This window comes from Astyanax mexicanus, chromosome 19 (genome assembly GCF_023375975.1).
Source record: "Astyanax mexicanus isolate ESR-SI-001 chromosome 19, AstMex3_surface, whole genome shotgun sequence".
NCBI lineage: Eukaryota > Metazoa > Chordata > Actinopteri > Characiformes > Acestrorhamphidae > Astyanax > Astyanax mexicanus.
Window position 1 is genome coordinate 40,562,011 of NC_064426.1, and position 18,160 is coordinate 40,580,170.

Genomic DNA, 18,160 nt, shown 5'->3' on the forward strand with positions numbered 1-18,160 from the left:
TTGAGTGTATTGTCTTTACTTTAGTTGGACTACTTTTAAATTCTAAAAGATTTCTGTTGTTTGAACAAAAAAATAAAGGGTATTTATTATACTTTTTTTTACACAAGTTAGAAATACTGTAGATCTGTGGGTCGAAAACAAAACGTATTCATGAGTTTCTTTGCACAAATTTACTCTCACATAAAGATAAAGATCACCAGCTTTATTCTTTCCAGTTTCAGTTTCTTTTTAGAATGTGCCATTTAAGGGCTCTGACACTTTTATGCAAATGCACTGTTGCTTAACCGTGATAGAAGCACAAAACTCATTATTTAAAATGTCTTACATCTCCCTCATCTGCTCATTTGCCACGGACAGAAGGTACAGATCCCTCCCTCAGAAGAAGTCTGCTAGCTAATCTTGCTGTGCATTTTTTTTTAAGTTCTCAACCAGCAGACCGAAATGGTGGATCTTCAACTAGTGGGGCTCTGGTGGGGTTTAAGGGGTGGTGCCAGGTGCTAGTGGAGCTGATAAAATGGACAATTGGTGTTGTGTTCATAATGTCATTCTTGATCACTGTATATGTTTGTCTATGTGCCACAGCACCCCACACAGCATTTTGACAGTACTACATTAAATTAAAACAGAGTAGAGTAGAGAGTAAAAATGAACTTAAACCTGCCTTTTGTCGGCTCTCCCTGTGTTGTATACGTTAGTGCTTTGCAATGCACGGTGCTGGTGCAATGTCCATAATTATGAATGTCAATATATATCCAGGCCACTTGATGGCAGTGTTGTATCTAATTTTAATAGGGGCTCCTTAAAGTAAAACAATTAACTAATAACTGAAAGTATTTGAGAAAATATTGAAAACAAATATATATTGTTTTAAAAAAAAGGAGGAATTTTTCCAAAGTTTTTGTCTGTAGAACATCAGTGCTGGAACAGATGGAGTTACTGCTGTTACCCTCTACTGCATCATTTACACACTTACAGCACATTCACACTTCCATCATCATAATCACTAGAAAAAGACACAAACACAGAGGACTCTGTTAAAACTATTAAAAGTAGAAGTTATTTTCTTTAGAGAAATTACAGATGAAGCCAGAGAGCGGTGAGAACTGTTTCCTACACCTTCAAATAAAGACTCTTGGAAACTGGAGAAAAAAAAACACCGTCTCACATGCTGCACATGTATCAAACCTGTATAAACGTCTGCTTCTACACCAACAACAGAAACCCTCATACTAGAGAGACGAGAGACTCGTAGCTTTATAAAGGGAAGAGCATCTTTTGTTGGAGTGGAGAGTAAACAGCTGCTCTGAAGTTCATGCTCAGGTCAAAGAGGAGGTGTAGAAAGGCCAGGCTGTTTGCTTTTGCTGTTTTTATGCAGCAATAGCTGCACAGCTGCCCCAATAGATGTGTTTGTGGGTATAAGAGAGAAGCATGTAGCGCTAATGCTAATGCGTAAAGGCAAAAAAAAAAAAAAAATGCATGAATTCAGATTTGGCCGTTCACATTCATGTAACATGTCCACGGATCGGATAGGGATATGATTTAGGACCACATATGAAAGTGAAAAAATCGGATTTGGCACGTTCACACAGCCATGAAGAAAAAAATAAGATTTGAGTCACTTCAGCCTGGTAATGTGAATGTAGCCTTAGAGGTCTGACAGGTCATTTTATTTTATTTTTCAAGGTATGATTTCTGCTGTTCTGATTGGATATTTTTTACTTTTCTTTTACTTAGTTCTTGTAAAATTTGATATGAAAAAAAAAAGACAACAAAAACATATATATGTAATTGTAGCCGCTTTCTTGTGATTGTAAGTATTGTGTAAGTATCGTGACTGGCAGGTTCTGGCCAATACCCAGAGCTCGTGCTGTGGTGACCATCAGTGCTGGGGGGAGGAGGGCGTGTTTCGGGGGGCGTGGTGTTGGGGATGCTGCGAGCGAGCGCGTGACCGCTGGAGGTCTCTGTTTCAGAGAGAGGCGCGTCCTCGCGCGAGAGGAACCGGCTGGACGAGCGCGCGCCGGAACTCACTCCCCGCCTCGCGCTCAGCGCTCCGGAGCTCGGCTTGCCTTCCCGTACCGGAACCTTTACCGGAACATTTACCGAACCGCCTCCCGGGACTGCTGCTGCTGCTGGGCGCTCGCGCGCACGCGGACAATGCGCTGACAGTCGCGAGCGGTCTGACGCGCGTGCACGTCCCGAGCTCTCGCTGCCAGCAGCTCCCCTGAGCACGCGCGCACGAGAAACACAGAGAGCGCGAGACACCGGGAGATACCGGGAGGAGACCCGCGCGCTGCTGTCGGTTCCGCTCAGCTGCTCTTCTCCAGCATGGCCTCCGAGACCGACCGGAACCGGCGCCGGCTGCTCGCGCTGCTGGACCTGGCCGGGAACGAGCTCTGCGCGGACTGCGGCGCTCCAGGTGAGTCCACTCCTCCTCCGCACGAGCACGAGCATGAGCACGAGCAAGGTCGCTCTAGGTAAAGGCCTAAAGTTTTTAGCTTAAAACATAACTACCATAGCAACAACCTAGCAACCACTTAGCTACAACGCCCAGCTCCCTGCAGCTGAAGCGTGGCAACACCTTAGCAACCACCCATTACAACAACAAGCACCTTAGCAACCTCCCATTACTACATCAACCACCTTGCATCATCTTGTAAACCAACACAATTACCCTTGTGACGCCTTAGCAACAACCCATTACACCAGCAACCACATAAAAACGCCTTACCAACCACCTTGCAACATCTTGTGAAGCAGCATATTTACCCTAGTGACCTCTTAGCAACAACCCTCTGCTGTAGCAGCTACATAGCAACACTTTAGCACAACTTTTGCAACCAACATTTATACCCTAGCACCACTTTAGCAGCCACCCATTACTACAGCAACCACCCATTACCACAGCAACCACCCATGACAACAACATCGACCTTAGCAGCCACCCATTACAACAGCAATCACATAGAAACGCCTAAACAACCACCTTGGAACATCTTGTGAATCAGCACATTTAACCTAGTGTCACCTTAGCAACAACCCACTGTAATAGTTACCACATAGCAACACATTGTATCACAACTTTTGCAACCAACACATATACCCTATCAACACCTTAGCAACCACACCTTGCAACACATTGTCACCCGTCTATCGTAGTTACACCCTAGCAAAAAACTCACTGCAAGAGCAACCACCTTGCAACACCTTAGCAACCAACGCATATACCTCGGCTTCACTGTACCATAGCAACACATTACCCCATCCAACCCATTATAATGCAAACCACACATATACCAACTGTGAGAAAATATTGGAGCTGTATGGGATGGATTATCACAAAACTTCTTTAGGAACCTCTACAACTCTACATGCTGAGGCATCTGCTAGGTTGCTAAGCATTACGCATGCATTACTCATGCATTACAAATGCATTACTCAATTTGTAATGCAATTACACATGCATTACAAATTGAATGTAGCGTGTGCTGCAGTCTGTATCAGCTGTGTTTCTGTTTTTTCAGGCTCCTAATGTATTCTCTCGTAATGTGGTGTATAATGATAAATAATCTTTTTCCCAGAGTAAACCACTTCCTGTGGCTGAGATCTCTGATACGATGTGTAATGAGATAATATTCACAGTTCAGAACGCCTTTCTGTCTGTGTGCAAGTGTGACCTCAGTTCAGCGGAATTGCTTTAATGTTGCTTTGGTGTTGGTTGGTAAAGAGTTAGATGGTTGCAAGGTGGTTGCTAAGGTGTTGTATTGGTATAGGTGTTGGATGGCATGGTGTTCTTAGGTGGTTGCTAAGGTGTTGCTATGGAATAAGTATTGGATGCTAAGCTGTTGTTACATAGTTGCTAATGTGGTTTCAAATGTTGATGTGGTGTATGTTTTAGACGGTAAGGTGTTGTTAAGTAGCGGATAAGGTGTTACTATGGTGTTGGTATTGGATGCTAAGCTGTTAGGTGGTTGCTAAGGTGTTTCTATGGAATAGGTGTTGGATGCTAAGGTGTTAGGTGCTTGCAAGGTGGTTGTTAAGATTTTATATTGGTTTAGATGTTGGATGCTACGGTGTTAAGCAATTGCTAAGGTGTTTGGATTGGTGTGTTGGAAGCTAAGGTGTTAGGTGGTTGCTACGTTGTTGCTATGGTATATGTTTTGTATAATAAGGTGTTAGGTGGTTGCTAAGGTTTTGCTGTGGTATAGGTATTGGATGCTAAGTTGTTGTTAACTAGTTGCTAAGGTATTTGGACTGGTACAGGTGCTAAGGTGTTACGTAGTTGCTACAGTGTTGCTATGGTATGTTTTGGATGGTAAGATGTTGTTAAGTACTGGATAAGGTGTTACTATGGTATTGGTATTGGATGCTAAGTTGTTAGATGGTTGCTAAGGTCTGGATTGGTACAGGTGTTGGATGCTAAGGTGTTAGGTAGTTGCTACAGTGTTGCTAAGGTGTTGGATATTAAGGTAGTGTTAAGGTGTTGCTGTGGTACAAGTGTTGGAAGGTAAGGTGTTGTTAAGTTTTTGCTAAGGTATAGGTGTTAGATTGTTGGGTATTGTTAAGTTGTTGCTAAAGTGTTGATGTGGTACAAGTGTTGGATGTTAAGATGTTAGGTGGTTGCTACGTTGTTGATATGGTGTAGGTGTACAATGGTACAGTATTAAGTGGTTGCTAAGGTGTTGATATGGTACAAGCATTGGATGCTAAGGTGTTAGGCGGTTGCTAAGGTGTTGAAATGGTATTGGTGTTGGAAAGTGGTTGCTGAGGTGTTGATATAGTATAGCCGTTAGATGGTAAGTTGTTGTCAGTTGGTTGCTGAGGTGTTGATATGGTATAAGTGTTGGATATTAAGGTATTGTTAAGTTGTTGCTAAGGTGTAGATGTGGTATAGGTGTTATTAAGTTGTTGGTAAAGTGTTGATATGATATAGGTGTTAGATGGTAAGGTATTGTTAAGTGGTTTCTAATGTGTTGCAACACTTTGTCTCCTCCCAATTCAAGAATAATACTGATTTGAGTTTCGGGGAAGAAAAGCTGCTTTAAATTCTTAGAAACAGTATCTGTTCCTGTAAAACCTGTTGTTGTAGATCCTGATTGGCTGGATTTCAGTAGACTCTGTGGGTGATCTGTCACGAGCTGCAGGTACGTCTGAAACTGAAGTCTGAAGCTCTGTTTCAGTTACACCATCAGCAGCTCAGATTCAGAGATATTCAGTTTATTAATGATATGATTATTAATAAGACTCAGTCAGGCGTGATCACACCGGGATTAACTCTGGGTTTGTTTATCTGAATCTGTAATCAACGTCTGCAGCAGAACAGATGGCCGATAGCTTCTGTCCCAAGGTGACCTGATGAGGCGTTCAGCCCCATTCATCTTTTCTCTCTTATTCTGTTTCTCTCTTTCTTTTTTCTATCATTTTATTCTCCTACATCTCTCTTTTTCTTTTACTCTCTTTCTCTCTCCCTTCCTCCCTCTCTGTCTTTATCTCTTTTTGTCTCTCTCTCACTGCTTTCATCTCTCTCTCTATCTCAGTTTTTTTTATCACCCTCCCTCTAATTCTCTCTCTCTATCACTCTCTCTGTCTGTCTCTCTCAAAACTACTATAGCAACAACCTAGCAACCACTTAGCTACACCACCCAGCTCCCTGCAGCTGAAGCGTGGCAACACCTTAGCAACCCCCCATTACTACATCAACCACCTTGCATCATCTTGTGAACCAACACAATTACCCTACTGACACTCTAGCAACAACCCATTACAGCAGCCACATGAAAAAAACACCTTAACAACCACCTTGCAACATCTTGTCAACCAGCACATTTACCCGAGTGACCTAGTGATGCAACAGCAACTCTCTTTTCATTCTTATTCTGCTCCCTGCAGCTGAAGCGTGGCAACACCTTAGCAACCACCTATTATTACATCAACCACCTTGCATCATCTTCTGAACCAGCACATTTACCCTAGTGACACCTAAGCAACAACCCATTACTACAACAAACACCTTAGCAACCACCCATTACCAAAGCAACCACATGAAAAAAACGCCTTAACAACCACCTTGAGACATCTTGTGAACCAGCACATTTACCCTAGTGACCTAGTGATGCAACCTCAAATCTATTTTCAATCTTATTCTGTTTCTCTTTTTTCTATCATTTATCCTCCTACACCTTTTTTTTCATTTACTCTCTTTTCTCTACCTCCCTCCCTCTCTTTGTTTTTCTCTCTGTCTCTCTCTCACTGCTTTCATCTCACTATTTGTTTTTTATCCCCCTCCCTCTAATTCTCTCTCTCTATCACTCTCTCTGTCTATCTCATAACTACCATAGCAACAACCTAGCAACCACTTAGCTACACCGCCCAGCTCCCTGCAGCTGAAGCGTGGCAACACCTTAGCAACCACCCATTACAACACAACTACCCATTACTACATCAACCACCTTGCATCATCTTGTGAACCAGCACATTTACCCTAGTGACACCTTAGCAACAACCCATTACAGCAGCAACAGATGCAACAGCAACTCTCTTTTCCTTCTTATTCTATTTCTCTTATTCTTTTTCTATCATTTATCCTCCTATATCTCTCTTTTTCTTTTACTCTCTTTCTCTCTCCCTCCCTCCCTCCCTCCCTCTCTTTGTTTCTCTTTTTGTCTCTCTCACTGCTTTCATCTCTTTCTATCTTTCTGTTTTTATCCCCCTCTCTCTAATTCTCTTTCTCTCTATCACTCTCTCTGTCTGTCTCTCTCTCTGTCTATCTCTTTTTATCTCCATCACTCTAATTATTCATGTCACTATGTCTCTCTTTTTGCCGTCATCTTTCTCTTTTTTACTGCTTTATTCTCTCTCTCTCTCTCCCTGTTAATATACTCTCTTTCTGAGTATCATTCTTTTTATCACTCTTTCTTTTCTAGCCTTCATTTTTTCTCTTTATCTTACTCGTTTATTCTCTCTCCCTCTCCCTCACTCCCTCTCTGTCTTTATCTCTTTCTGTCTCACTCTCACTGCTTTCATATTTTTCTCCATCCTTTAATTCTGTTTCTCTTTAAATTTTTCACTCTCTCTGTGTCTCTCTCACTCTCTTTCTCTCTCACACTGTCTCTCTTTTGCTGCCTTCATCTTTTTCTTTCTCTCCTCCCCTCTCTCTCTCTTTATTGTCTCTCTTTTAATTGTCCGTCTCTTTCTTTATTCTCTCTCTCTCTATCTCTCTTTCCTTCTCTCACTCTCCCACCGTCTGCATGTTTCTCTCTTTCTTTTTATATCTCCCTCCTTCTATCTCTCTCTCTATCACTCTCGTTTATTGCTCTTATCTTTCTCTTTCTTTATACCTCTCTGTCTCTCTCTCTCTTTATTCTCTTTTTTTATTCTCTCTCTATGTCTCTCTTTTTATAACTCCGTCCCTCATTCTCTCTCTATCAGTCTTTTGGTCATAGCCTTCATCTTTCTTTCTTTTTACCTTCCTGTCTCTCTCTTTCTTCGTCTCTGTCTCTGTCTTTTTTTTGTGCCTGCAACTCTCTCTCTCTCTTTGTCTCTCACTGCCTCCATCTCTCTCTCTCTGTCTCTCACTTTTATTATATCTCCCTGTTTCCAACTCTTTCTCTTTATCACTCTCGCTAATAGCCTTCATCTTTCTCTTTCTTTCCACCTCTATCTCTCTTTATTTTCTCTCGTTTTCTCTCTCTCTTTTTGTCTATTTCTTAGTGCCTTTATCTCTCTCTATCTCTCTCTCTCTCACTCCTCACTCTCTCTTTCTATATCTCCCTCTCTTTAATTTCTTTCTTTCTAGTTCAGTCCAAACTACTTTTTTTTAATATAAACTTATATTCATATTTTAAATTTTTCTTGATATTCTGATTGTCATGGGCAGAAATTATAAACTAGAAAAGAAACTTCTATACTATACTAATGGAATAGTAGAAAAATGAATAATAAAGTTTAACACTCAGATTTCTATTTTTAGATTTTGTAAGTTTCAGATTAATGAGGAAGCAGTATATTTGATTGTTTCAGAGCGCACAGTGAGGTAATGGCAGTAGTAGAGTCTGTTTAAAGCATGGTCAGCGGGATGGGCTGTGATTGGTCAGCACGTCCTCAGCACAATCAACACAAATCCCTCAGGTTCATTCTGCTGTTCATGTGCTGAGTGAGCTCTGCTGTTTAATTTCAGCTCGTTCGATGGCTTACAACTCCGGCTGACTCTTATTCCACTAGAAATTTATATTATACAAATATATAGACACAAATATATATACACATATATATATACTGCAATTGTGTCAATTGATTTTAATGTTGAATATTATGATTCAGCTTTTTACAGTATTACCCTCAGTTTTCTTCATACCTACTGTATATTTTAGTAAATGATTAATTGCACAGTCTTATCTGATAACAGTGTGGAAAGATCTGTTCAAGGAAACCCGTCTATTAAATCCAGCCTACCACACACATTTCAGCCAGGTGTTATCTTGTGAGTGAGGTTTACAACAGAGCAGTGATAACCTCACTATAGGCTAACACCAGCTCTATTCCTGTCAGTTTTAATCCCTTTTCAGAATGAGCCATTTAAGGGCTCTGTCACTTTTATGCAAATAAGAAGTTGCTGGGTGTAGGGTTGCAGCGGTAACCGGTTTCACGGTATACCATGGTATTAAAATGCACGGTTATCATACCGTGTGTGTTTGCTTATTACCGGTAAAAGGCAAGCCAGCGGAGAAACTCACCCGCGCATGCGCAACTCTGCTCCGCTTCAGCTTCTCAGCACACAGCGGTGAGAACGGCAGAAAGTGCATCAGACTAAACAAATCTCCGTCCGCCTAAAAAAAGGCTAAACTAAAACTCAGCAGTGTGGGACTATTTCGGATATCCGCCGAACGCACCTGAGGATGGTTATCTGATTTGTAATCAATGTGGCCGTAAAGTCACAGCTAAAGGTGGACATACGCCAAACCTGTTCTCCCATCTCCGAGAACACCACCCCGTTGTGCAGCGCGAAGTATGTGTTTAGTTTATAATTTTAATCTGAACCTAAATAAAACCTCTTTGTAGTCGTGCACAACGCATGCGGTAAGCGCCCGCAAAAGCGCTGAGTTATCCGAAATTTGGGCACGCAGGTACAGGCGTGAAGTGCGTCCTACGATGGATTCACGTGTCCGTGTAAAGGTCCTGGCCGGACTGGATGTGAAAGACGCCATTCATTTACATGCGTTCATTTTCAAATTCTGACGTGCCTGTTTTTCATATGTTAAAACCAGACTCGGTGTGAAAGCCTTAAAATAGAAATCTCTATTGTGAGGATCATGTCAGAAATAAATCCCCTCTTTCTGCAGTATCTGCTTATATACCAACTCAGCAGTAAAACGGACGTTTACAACAGTTGTTGATCAGACACTGACCCAGGCTCAGTTTATCAGATATTAAATAATTTAAACTTAAATAATTGTACTGAATATTTTAAATACAGGATCTTTACTTCTTAAGAGTACATGTAATGTGTGTAACATGTGTGTATGTATATATATATATATATATATATATATATATATATATATATATATATATATATATATATATATTATAATCCATATGTATATATATATTTTTTTTATATACACCCTTAATGTCCTTAAGAGTAGTGGAAAAACCTGGTTTTCTTCACCTGATGGTGTACAGCTTCTTTTTTTTAAGGAGACATTATCTATATTATTGTTCCGGGTTTCTACAATAAATAGTTAATTGAACAAAAAACCTTTGTTGTAATTTCCTTAAGGGTCAGTTTAATAATATATGTAACAAACTGTGATACCGTGATACCGCGGTATTTTCTGAGACGGTTATCATACCGTGAAAATCTCATACAGTTGCAACCCTAGCTGGGTGTTTACTTAACACACATAGCAAAACATAAACAAGCTAGTTCATGCTTAACTGCGATAGAAGCACAAAGCTTATTAATTATTTGAAATTTTTTCCATCTCACTCATCTGCTGACTTGCCATGTACAGTAGGTACAGATCCCACCCTCAGACGAAGTCTGCTGGATAATTCTGCTGTGTACTGTTTGAGGTTTTCAACCAGCTGACCGAAATGCAAAATCTTCAACTGATCTATTGGGCAGGGTATTTCAAGAATACACTACTGCAGCAAAATGAAAATTTAATTTTATTATTGCATAAGATATGATATGACACACCCCTAATAACTGAGATATTAAAAAATACAAGAATTGTATCAAATTTGTAACAGAAGTCAATGATTCAGAATGTCATAATACTAATAATAATGCTCTCCAAATATCTCCATATATCCAGGATTAAAGTAAAATAAATGATACTGGACAGATATAATAAGTAGTATAATAAAGTAGATATATAATAGGAAAGAAAAACAGTTTGAATTTTTCTTTTGCTAAAAACAGTAAAAAAAGTTTAGTGATGGGACGATCCACTTTTTTCAGCTCCGATCCGATTCCTTTATAAAACTGCCGATAAAAGGGCTCTATTAGTTTTTTATTATTAGTACTATAATTAAGGTTATGTAATGAGGCTAAAACAGACCACGCAGCCCTTTGAAGACTATAGTAAAGTCATTTGACACACTTTATATACAAACACACATTAGTTTTCTTACAAATATATTTACATTTTATTTTAATTAAAAAAACATATATATATATATATATTAAATATGTTAAATATTAAATACAGGGCTCTAGACAAATTTTTTAAACTGGTTTTTAAACTTTTATTTTGATACGTAGGGTAGTCCATTAGCTACAATGGCTAACGGCTAACCGGCGATGCTAACTGTATTTGTGAGCTGAATTAATCACTGTTTTTTAATAACTGATTGATTTATTAATGCTGGTTAGAGTGAGTAAGATCTGTGGTCTGATATTGGATGTGGATTATGGCTGTAGTTCACCTGAGAAAGTTATTTATTACGTTCACAAAGCCTGAATTAAGCTGTCGGCCTAATGCTAGCTAGGCTAACAGTCTGCAGATGTTAAAGGAGATGGCTAGCGGCAATGCTAACTGTATTTCCGAGCTAAATTAATCTCTGTTTTTAATAACAGATGTGTGTGTTTGTGCTGGTTAATGTTTGTAGATCCTGTGGTTTTATAGTATAAGTGGATTACGACTATAGTTTACTCCAGTCTGTAGTTTAATACCTTTATAACACTGAAATGCAGCTGCTTTGGGTTCAGTGCTAGGCTAGGCTAACAGACTGGTGTTAATCTGTTCACCTCTCGGATGCTGAGTTTACAAATATTATATGTAGCCGTTTGGCGTTTCCAATAGTGCTGTGCGATATGATGATAAATATCGTTGATAATGATGATAAACTATCGTTTCTACAGTAATTTCATCGATTATTCATGCAAATATATGAAGTAGTCTACAATGAAATGTATTGGCAAAAATGCATCTTCGCAAAAAAAGCTTCCTAATGTGGTTTTGCGACATGATGCTGCTTTACCTTATTCGATGGACACTTTAAAAATGTTAGTTAATTTAATAATTGAAATACCTGTATAATTTTTAAACAATTAGCTACTGGATCTACCTCATCTGTTTTCATTTGATACATATATATTGCTGCACTAAAAGGTAGTAATTCTCATTTGTGAAAGTTTGCTTTAATGTCACTTTAAAATAAAGTTGGAAAAAAAGTAATCAATGATATTATTTTCTCATATTTTTCTAAGAATAACTGAAAACATAATCAAATGTGGTATATCAAGATATATATCGTTATCGTGATATATGATTTTTCCCATATCGCCCAGCACTAGTTTTCAAAGTAAAAACTCTCCAGACAATCAACATTTTTATGTAGAGAAACAGCTAAAATTGACTCAATCAGCTGCAGACTGAAGCTGCTGGGGGTTCAGGGTAAACTGTGGAACTAGAATCCGGATCAGCAGGTTTATTGTCCAACTCAAGCTGTGGACTGGAATATGTATCGGTAAGTGGATCGGCCGCGGTCACCCGATATCCGATACGTTAAATTACATTAATATTAGCCCTGATACCGATACTGTATCGGATCGGTTCCATCTCTAAAAAAATGGCACCATATTTCAGGATCTAATATTGTTCACTATATTCAAAAATGTTGCTGACATTAATGCGTACGATATGATATGGCACAACCCTAATGTTCACATTATCTTGGATAATAGATTGTTCAGTAACAGATGGGCTTTGATGATGTTGAAGATCTCCAGTGTGAATCTAAACCCAGTGTATTTCTGAATTCCTCTCCCGCTCTGCTCTGTGCTCTACAGGTCCGGAGTGGGCGTCGTTTACCCTCGGCGTCTTCATGTGTCAGAGCTGCTCGGGGTTCCACCGCAACATCCCTCACATCAGCCGGGTCAAATCTGTCCTCCTGGACCCCTGGGAGGCGTCAGAGGTCGAGGTGGGCAGCTGAGCTTCCTGTGATAAAATACTGTGATAATTTTTATTTAATATTTAAACTGTTTTTTTAATCTAAGACCTTCACAACTACTTGTGGGAATCTCTAGGCACCTTCAGATCAATTAAATTACAATCCGCTTTGACCTGCAATGTGATTATTAAACCATTTATTTAATCAGTGCATCTTAATGCATCTTTTTCTTCTACACACTTGTGGGATTACTACTGTATTTTCTGGACGTGCCTAAAATCCTTTATTTAAAAAACAAATCCATGGTGCGCTAGGCCTCAGAAATTATTGCGATAAACAATATTGTTTGCATTTTAAGACCATTTAATTGCACTGATATAAAGATAACAAAATATCATAACAAAGGAATTGCACCCTTTTAAAGACAATAAACTTTCCATTCCTGTTCACACACCTAATTTTGGAACCTGAAATGTTCCCAGCTTGAACCAAAAGTAGGTTATAATAGTTTTTTTTATATATACTATAATCAATTTTAACTAAAGTTTTAGTAAATTTTTGGTTCTATTGTCCATGTCTGCACTGTTTTAAAAATCATATGTTTCATAAACTCCTGAAGACAGAGCTCTTCAAAGAGCACTTACTCTCCTAACACCTCTAACTAACTACCTTCTACTACCAGATCAGGAGAATCTCACACTATATTTAATAAACTCCTGAAGACAGAGCTCTTCAAAGAGCACTTACTCTCCTAACACCTCTAACTAACTACCTTCTACTACCAGATCAGGAGAATCTCTCACTATCTTTAATAAACTCCTGAAGACTGAGCTCTTCAAAGAGCTTACTCTCCTAACACCTCTAACTAACTACCTTCTACTACCAGATCAGGAGAATCTCTCACTATCTTTAATAAACTCCTGAAGACTGAGCTCTTCAAAGAGCTTACTCTCCTAACACCTCTAACTAACTACCTTCTACCACCAGATCAGGAGAATCTCTCACTATCTTTAATATAAACTCCTGAAGACAGAGCTCTTCAAAGTGCACTTACTCTCCTAACACCTAGAGATGGGACCGATCCGATACAATATCGGTATCGGGGCCGATATTGACGTAATTCGACATATCGGATATCGGGCGAGCGCGTCTGATCCACTTACCGATCCATATTCCAGTCCACAGCTTGAGCTGGACAGTAAACCCGCCGTAACGTTAACACGAAACACATTACTGATCCGGATTCCAGATCCACAGTTTACCCTGAACATCCAGCAGCTTCAGTCTGCAGCTGACTGAGTAAACATTAGCTATTTGTCTACAATAAAAATTCAATTATCTGGAGAGTTTTAACTTTGAAAACGCTGTACAGCAGAACGGTACACGTAAAGTCAGCGTCCAAATAAACAGATTAACACCAGCAGTCTGTTAGCCTAGCTAGCACTGAACTGACAGCAAATTATATTTATAATTCACATATCCTATAAAAACACAGGATCTACAAACACTAACCAGCACAAACACACCAGTTAGCCGTTAGCAAATGAATTCCGGCATTGTGAATGTAATAAATAACTATATTAAGTGAACTACAGCCATAATCCACATCTAATATCAAACCACAGATCCTACCAACCCTAACCAGCACTAAGAAATCAATCAGTTATTAAAAAACAGTGATTAATTCAGCTCGGAAATACAGTTAGCACCACCGGTTAGCCATTAGCTATTGCAGCTAATCCTCTATGCTACTTGTCAAAATAAAAGTCTCCTGTGCAACCGTAGCAAAACAATGCCCTGAATTTAATATTTAGCGTATTTAATATTTACCTTTTTTTAATATTTAATAAAAATTAAATCATTTAACTTGAAAGGAAACTACTGTGTATTTGCATATAAAGTATGTCAAATAAATGACTTTTGAATGCATTTACATTAAATGCACTTGTGTATACTCTTCAAAGGGCTGTGTGGTCTGTTTCAGCCTCATTATGAAACCTTAATCATAGTACTATTAATAAACTAAAAGTATCGGTATTTGTATCGGTATCGGCAATTTTATCAGTTTTGTATCGGTATCGGATCGGAGCTGAAAAAAGCGTATCGTCCCATCACTACTAACACCTCTAACTAACTACCTTCTACTACCAGATCAGGAGAATCTCTCGCTATCTTTAATAAACTCCTGAAGACAGAGCTCTTCAAAGAGCACTTACTCTCCTAACACCTCTAACTAACTACCTTCTACTACCAGATCAGGAGAATCTCTCGCTATCTTTAATAAACTCCTGAAGTCAGAGCTCTTCAAAGAGCACTTACTCTCCTAACACCTCAAACTAACTACCTTCTACTACCAGATCAGGAGAATCTCACACTATCTTTAATATAAACTCCTGAAGACAGAGCTCTCCAAAGAGCACTTACTCTCCTAACACCTCAAACTAACTACCTTCTACTACCAGATCAGGAGAATCTCACACTATCTTTAATATAAACTCCTGAAGACAGAGCTCTCCAAAGAGCACTTACTCTCCTAACACCTCAAACTAACTACCTTCTACTACCAGATCAGGAGAATCTTTCGCTATCTTTAATAAACTCCTGAAGTCAGAGCTCTTCAAAGAGCACTTACTCTCCTAACACCTCTAACACACTAACTACTTCTAACCTCATTTCCTTCTTCCCCTCCTTCACTTCTCTATCCCCTTATTTCCCTTCGACCTCCTTTAAGCCCTATCTAAAGATGTTTTTACCTTTAACTTCTATTATTTTTGTACTTCACTATTGTAAGTCGCTTTGGACAAAAGCGTCTGCCAAATGTAATGTAATGTAATGCAATGTAATGTAATGTTATTTAATATGGTCATAAGTTCAAGGTCAAAATTTGCCTTGAGGGAACGGAAAACCATGAAAAACCATGGAAGATTATTGGTTAAAAAGGGTATGAACCCTGGACATTGTTGATTGCGCCGACTAACCGTTGCAGCCCTATTGTCTAGAAAATCATTTTTGTCATTTGTGAATCAATCCAGAATTATTTCTCTTCTCCAAAGCCATAGATATAGACCCATTTTATAGATTCCATTTATCAATATATTATTCCACTGTTATTTTGAAAGACCTTATTTTCTACACCTAAGTTTCGCTTCAGCCAAGTCTTTTTATTTCTCTGCATCCCTGCTTTATAATGAAACCTGTAGCTGATTGGTTGATTCTATAAGCACAGCAATAAACTTAGAAATAAAATTAGATTATGCATCACTATAACTATAATAAAGTATTGTCATATTGCCCAGGTTCTAGATCTGACCCAGTATCTCTGCTGGACCTGTGCCGTCTCTGTGTTTCAGGCTTGGCTCTGTTGGCTCAGGCGCAGGTCTCCTCCCCCTGCAGAGCAGCACAGAGAATCAGGCAGGTCATTAGTCTCAATCCAGAAGCAGCAGCACAGTGTGTGTTTCTCTCTGAGAGAGAGAGAGAGAGAGAGACAGAGAGAGAGGGAGACGAACAAATAGGCTGAGTATGAGATGAGTACAAGCTGAGTATTGAATGAGAACTGGCTGAGTATGAGAGAAGTATGAGCTGAGCACAGGCTGAGTATAAGAGGAGTATGAGCTGAGCACAGGCTGAGTATGACGTGAATGCAGGCTGAGTACGGCATATGTAGGGGTTGACTATGAGCTGAGTATGGGTTAAGCATGGAATGAGTACAAGCTGAGTACTGGATGAGTATGAGATGAGTACAGGCTGAGTATAAGCTGAGTATGAGCTGAGTATTTGCTGCTTGCATGCTGTGTACAGGCTATATAGAGAATAAGTATGAGCCAAGTATTTGCTGAGCAAAGGGTTAAGAACAAGTTAAGTAAGAGCTGAGTTCAGGCTGAGTACATGCTATGTAATTGCTGAATACAGGCTAAGTACATGCTGAGTAATTTCTAAGTATATGCCAAATACAGGCTGAGTATGAGCTGAGTATGATCTACATACAGGCTGAGTACAGGCTAAGTACATGCTGAGTACAGCCTGAGTACAGGGTTGAGTACACACTGAGTACAGGGTAAGTAGAGGCTGAGTATGAGCTGAGTATAAGCTGAGTACAGGCTAAGCACATGCTGAGTACAGGCTGAGTACAGTAGCTTGTGTAACTGTGTGTAAGTGGCTGTGTGTGAGTATGAGCTGAGTACAGGCTGAGTATGACCTAAGTACAGGGTTAAGTACACACTGAGTACAGGGTTGATTACACGCTGAGTACAGGCTGAGTATCAGTTGAGTACAGGGTTGAGTACGAGCTGAGAACAGGGTTGATTATGAGCTGAGTACAGGGTTGAGTACACGCTGAGTACATGCTGAGTATCAGTTGAGTACAGGGTTGAGTACGAGCTGAGTACAGGGTTGAGTATGGGTTGAGTACAGGGTTGAGTACACGCTGAGTACATGCTGAGTATCAGTTGAGTACAGGGTTGAGTACGAGCTGAGTACAGGGTTGAGTATGGGTTGAGTACAGGGTTGAGTACACACTGAGTACAGGATGAGAACGTGTTTTTCTGAGTGGTATCAGGGCGTGATGCCAGTACCCCTTGTGTAATTGTGTGTGAATGGCTGTGTGTGGATGCTGAGTACAGACTGATTATTTGCTGAGTACAGGCTGAGTATGAGTTTTTCTGAGTGGTATCAGGGCGTGAGGGCAGTGGCTGTGTGTGGATGCTGAGTACAGGCTGAGTATAAACTGAGTACAGGCTGAGTATTTGCTAAGTACAGGCTGAGTATTTGCTGAGTACAGGCTGAGTGCAAGCTGACCATGTGTTTTTCTGAGTGGTATCATGGCGTGAGGGCAGTGGCTGTGTGTGGATGTAGAGTAGAGGCTGAGTATAAACTGAGTATGAGCTGAGTACAGGCTGAGTATGAGCTGAGTATGAGTTTTTCTGAGTGGTATCAGGGCGTGAGGGCAGTGGCTGCGTGTGGATGTAGGACTCAGGACCGAAGCTGTGGTGTGTGTGTGGGGGGGGGGCAACAGGAAGGAAGTGGACGGTGGGTAATGTAGTAAATTAGGTCGTGTGTTTGTGTGGCTGGAGCTGGTGGTTGAGTATTTTAGTTGTATGATATGAGACACTGTGGTGTTTTATATCTCTCAGTGATTATCCAGGTCAGATTATTCAGAGGAAACTGCAGACTGTGCCTCAACTTTTACCAGATCAACTTTTAATAGTCATTGTTCTGAGGATTCTTAAAAAATCACCTCCATCATGTTCTGTAGTGAATAATTATCCTCAGAAATTAAGATGCACCGATCCAATATGAGCATCGGCTATAGGTATCAATAAATATTATATATTCATAAATTTCATATAATCAGTTGAAACAAAAAAAATATATAAACTACTTATTCTATTTTTTTGCTTTATAAACAGTAACTTACCATGATCCTGATTTTGTATAAAAATCATTCAAAAATAACACCAGTAAATAGTCGAAAAATATTGCTATTAATATAATAACATGTTTTTTTTTTGGTTTTGTTTAATTTTGATATGTTTTTAATTATTAATTTTATTAATTTTATAGTTGCTATTTGCTAACATTAGATTCCTTCTCTTGTATTTAATTCTAACATTATTTTTATATTATTTGTTATGATTTGTTATTATCTTATTTTGACCGTAATTAAAATGCTGTTTTTATTCTTTATTAATTTATGTCTATTAGATGTATTGGCTTGACTACATAGTAAATGAGGGCCATCGTAAATGTACTCGATGTTTTACATTTC

The 18,160-nt window shown here is 39.4% G+C and overlaps 1 protein-coding gene across 3 annotated transcripts in view; it reads left to right on the plus strand.

The window, feature by feature from the left end:
• Positions 1 to 2,240: 2,240 nt before the first annotated feature.
• Positions 2,241 to 18,160, plus strand: part of LOC103035253 (arf-GAP with dual PH domain-containing protein 1) — a 53,226-nt gene continuing 37,306 nt past the window's right edge. For 2 of the 3 annotated variants that reach the window (XR_007427094.1, XM_049467647.1), the window contains exons 1-2: positions 2,241 to 2,416; positions 12,296 to 12,426. Coding sequence is in view for 2 of the 3 variants with exons in the window: in XM_049467647.1 (XP_049323604.1) it covers positions 2,326 to 2,416; positions 12,296 to 12,426 (222 nt within the window). In the remaining variant the exon portion in view is untranslated. Of the gene's footprint in view, positions 2,417 to 11,710; positions 11,974 to 12,295; positions 12,427 to 18,160 lie in introns of those variants that run through there. The other variant, XM_049467648.1, reaches the window with a different exon arrangement.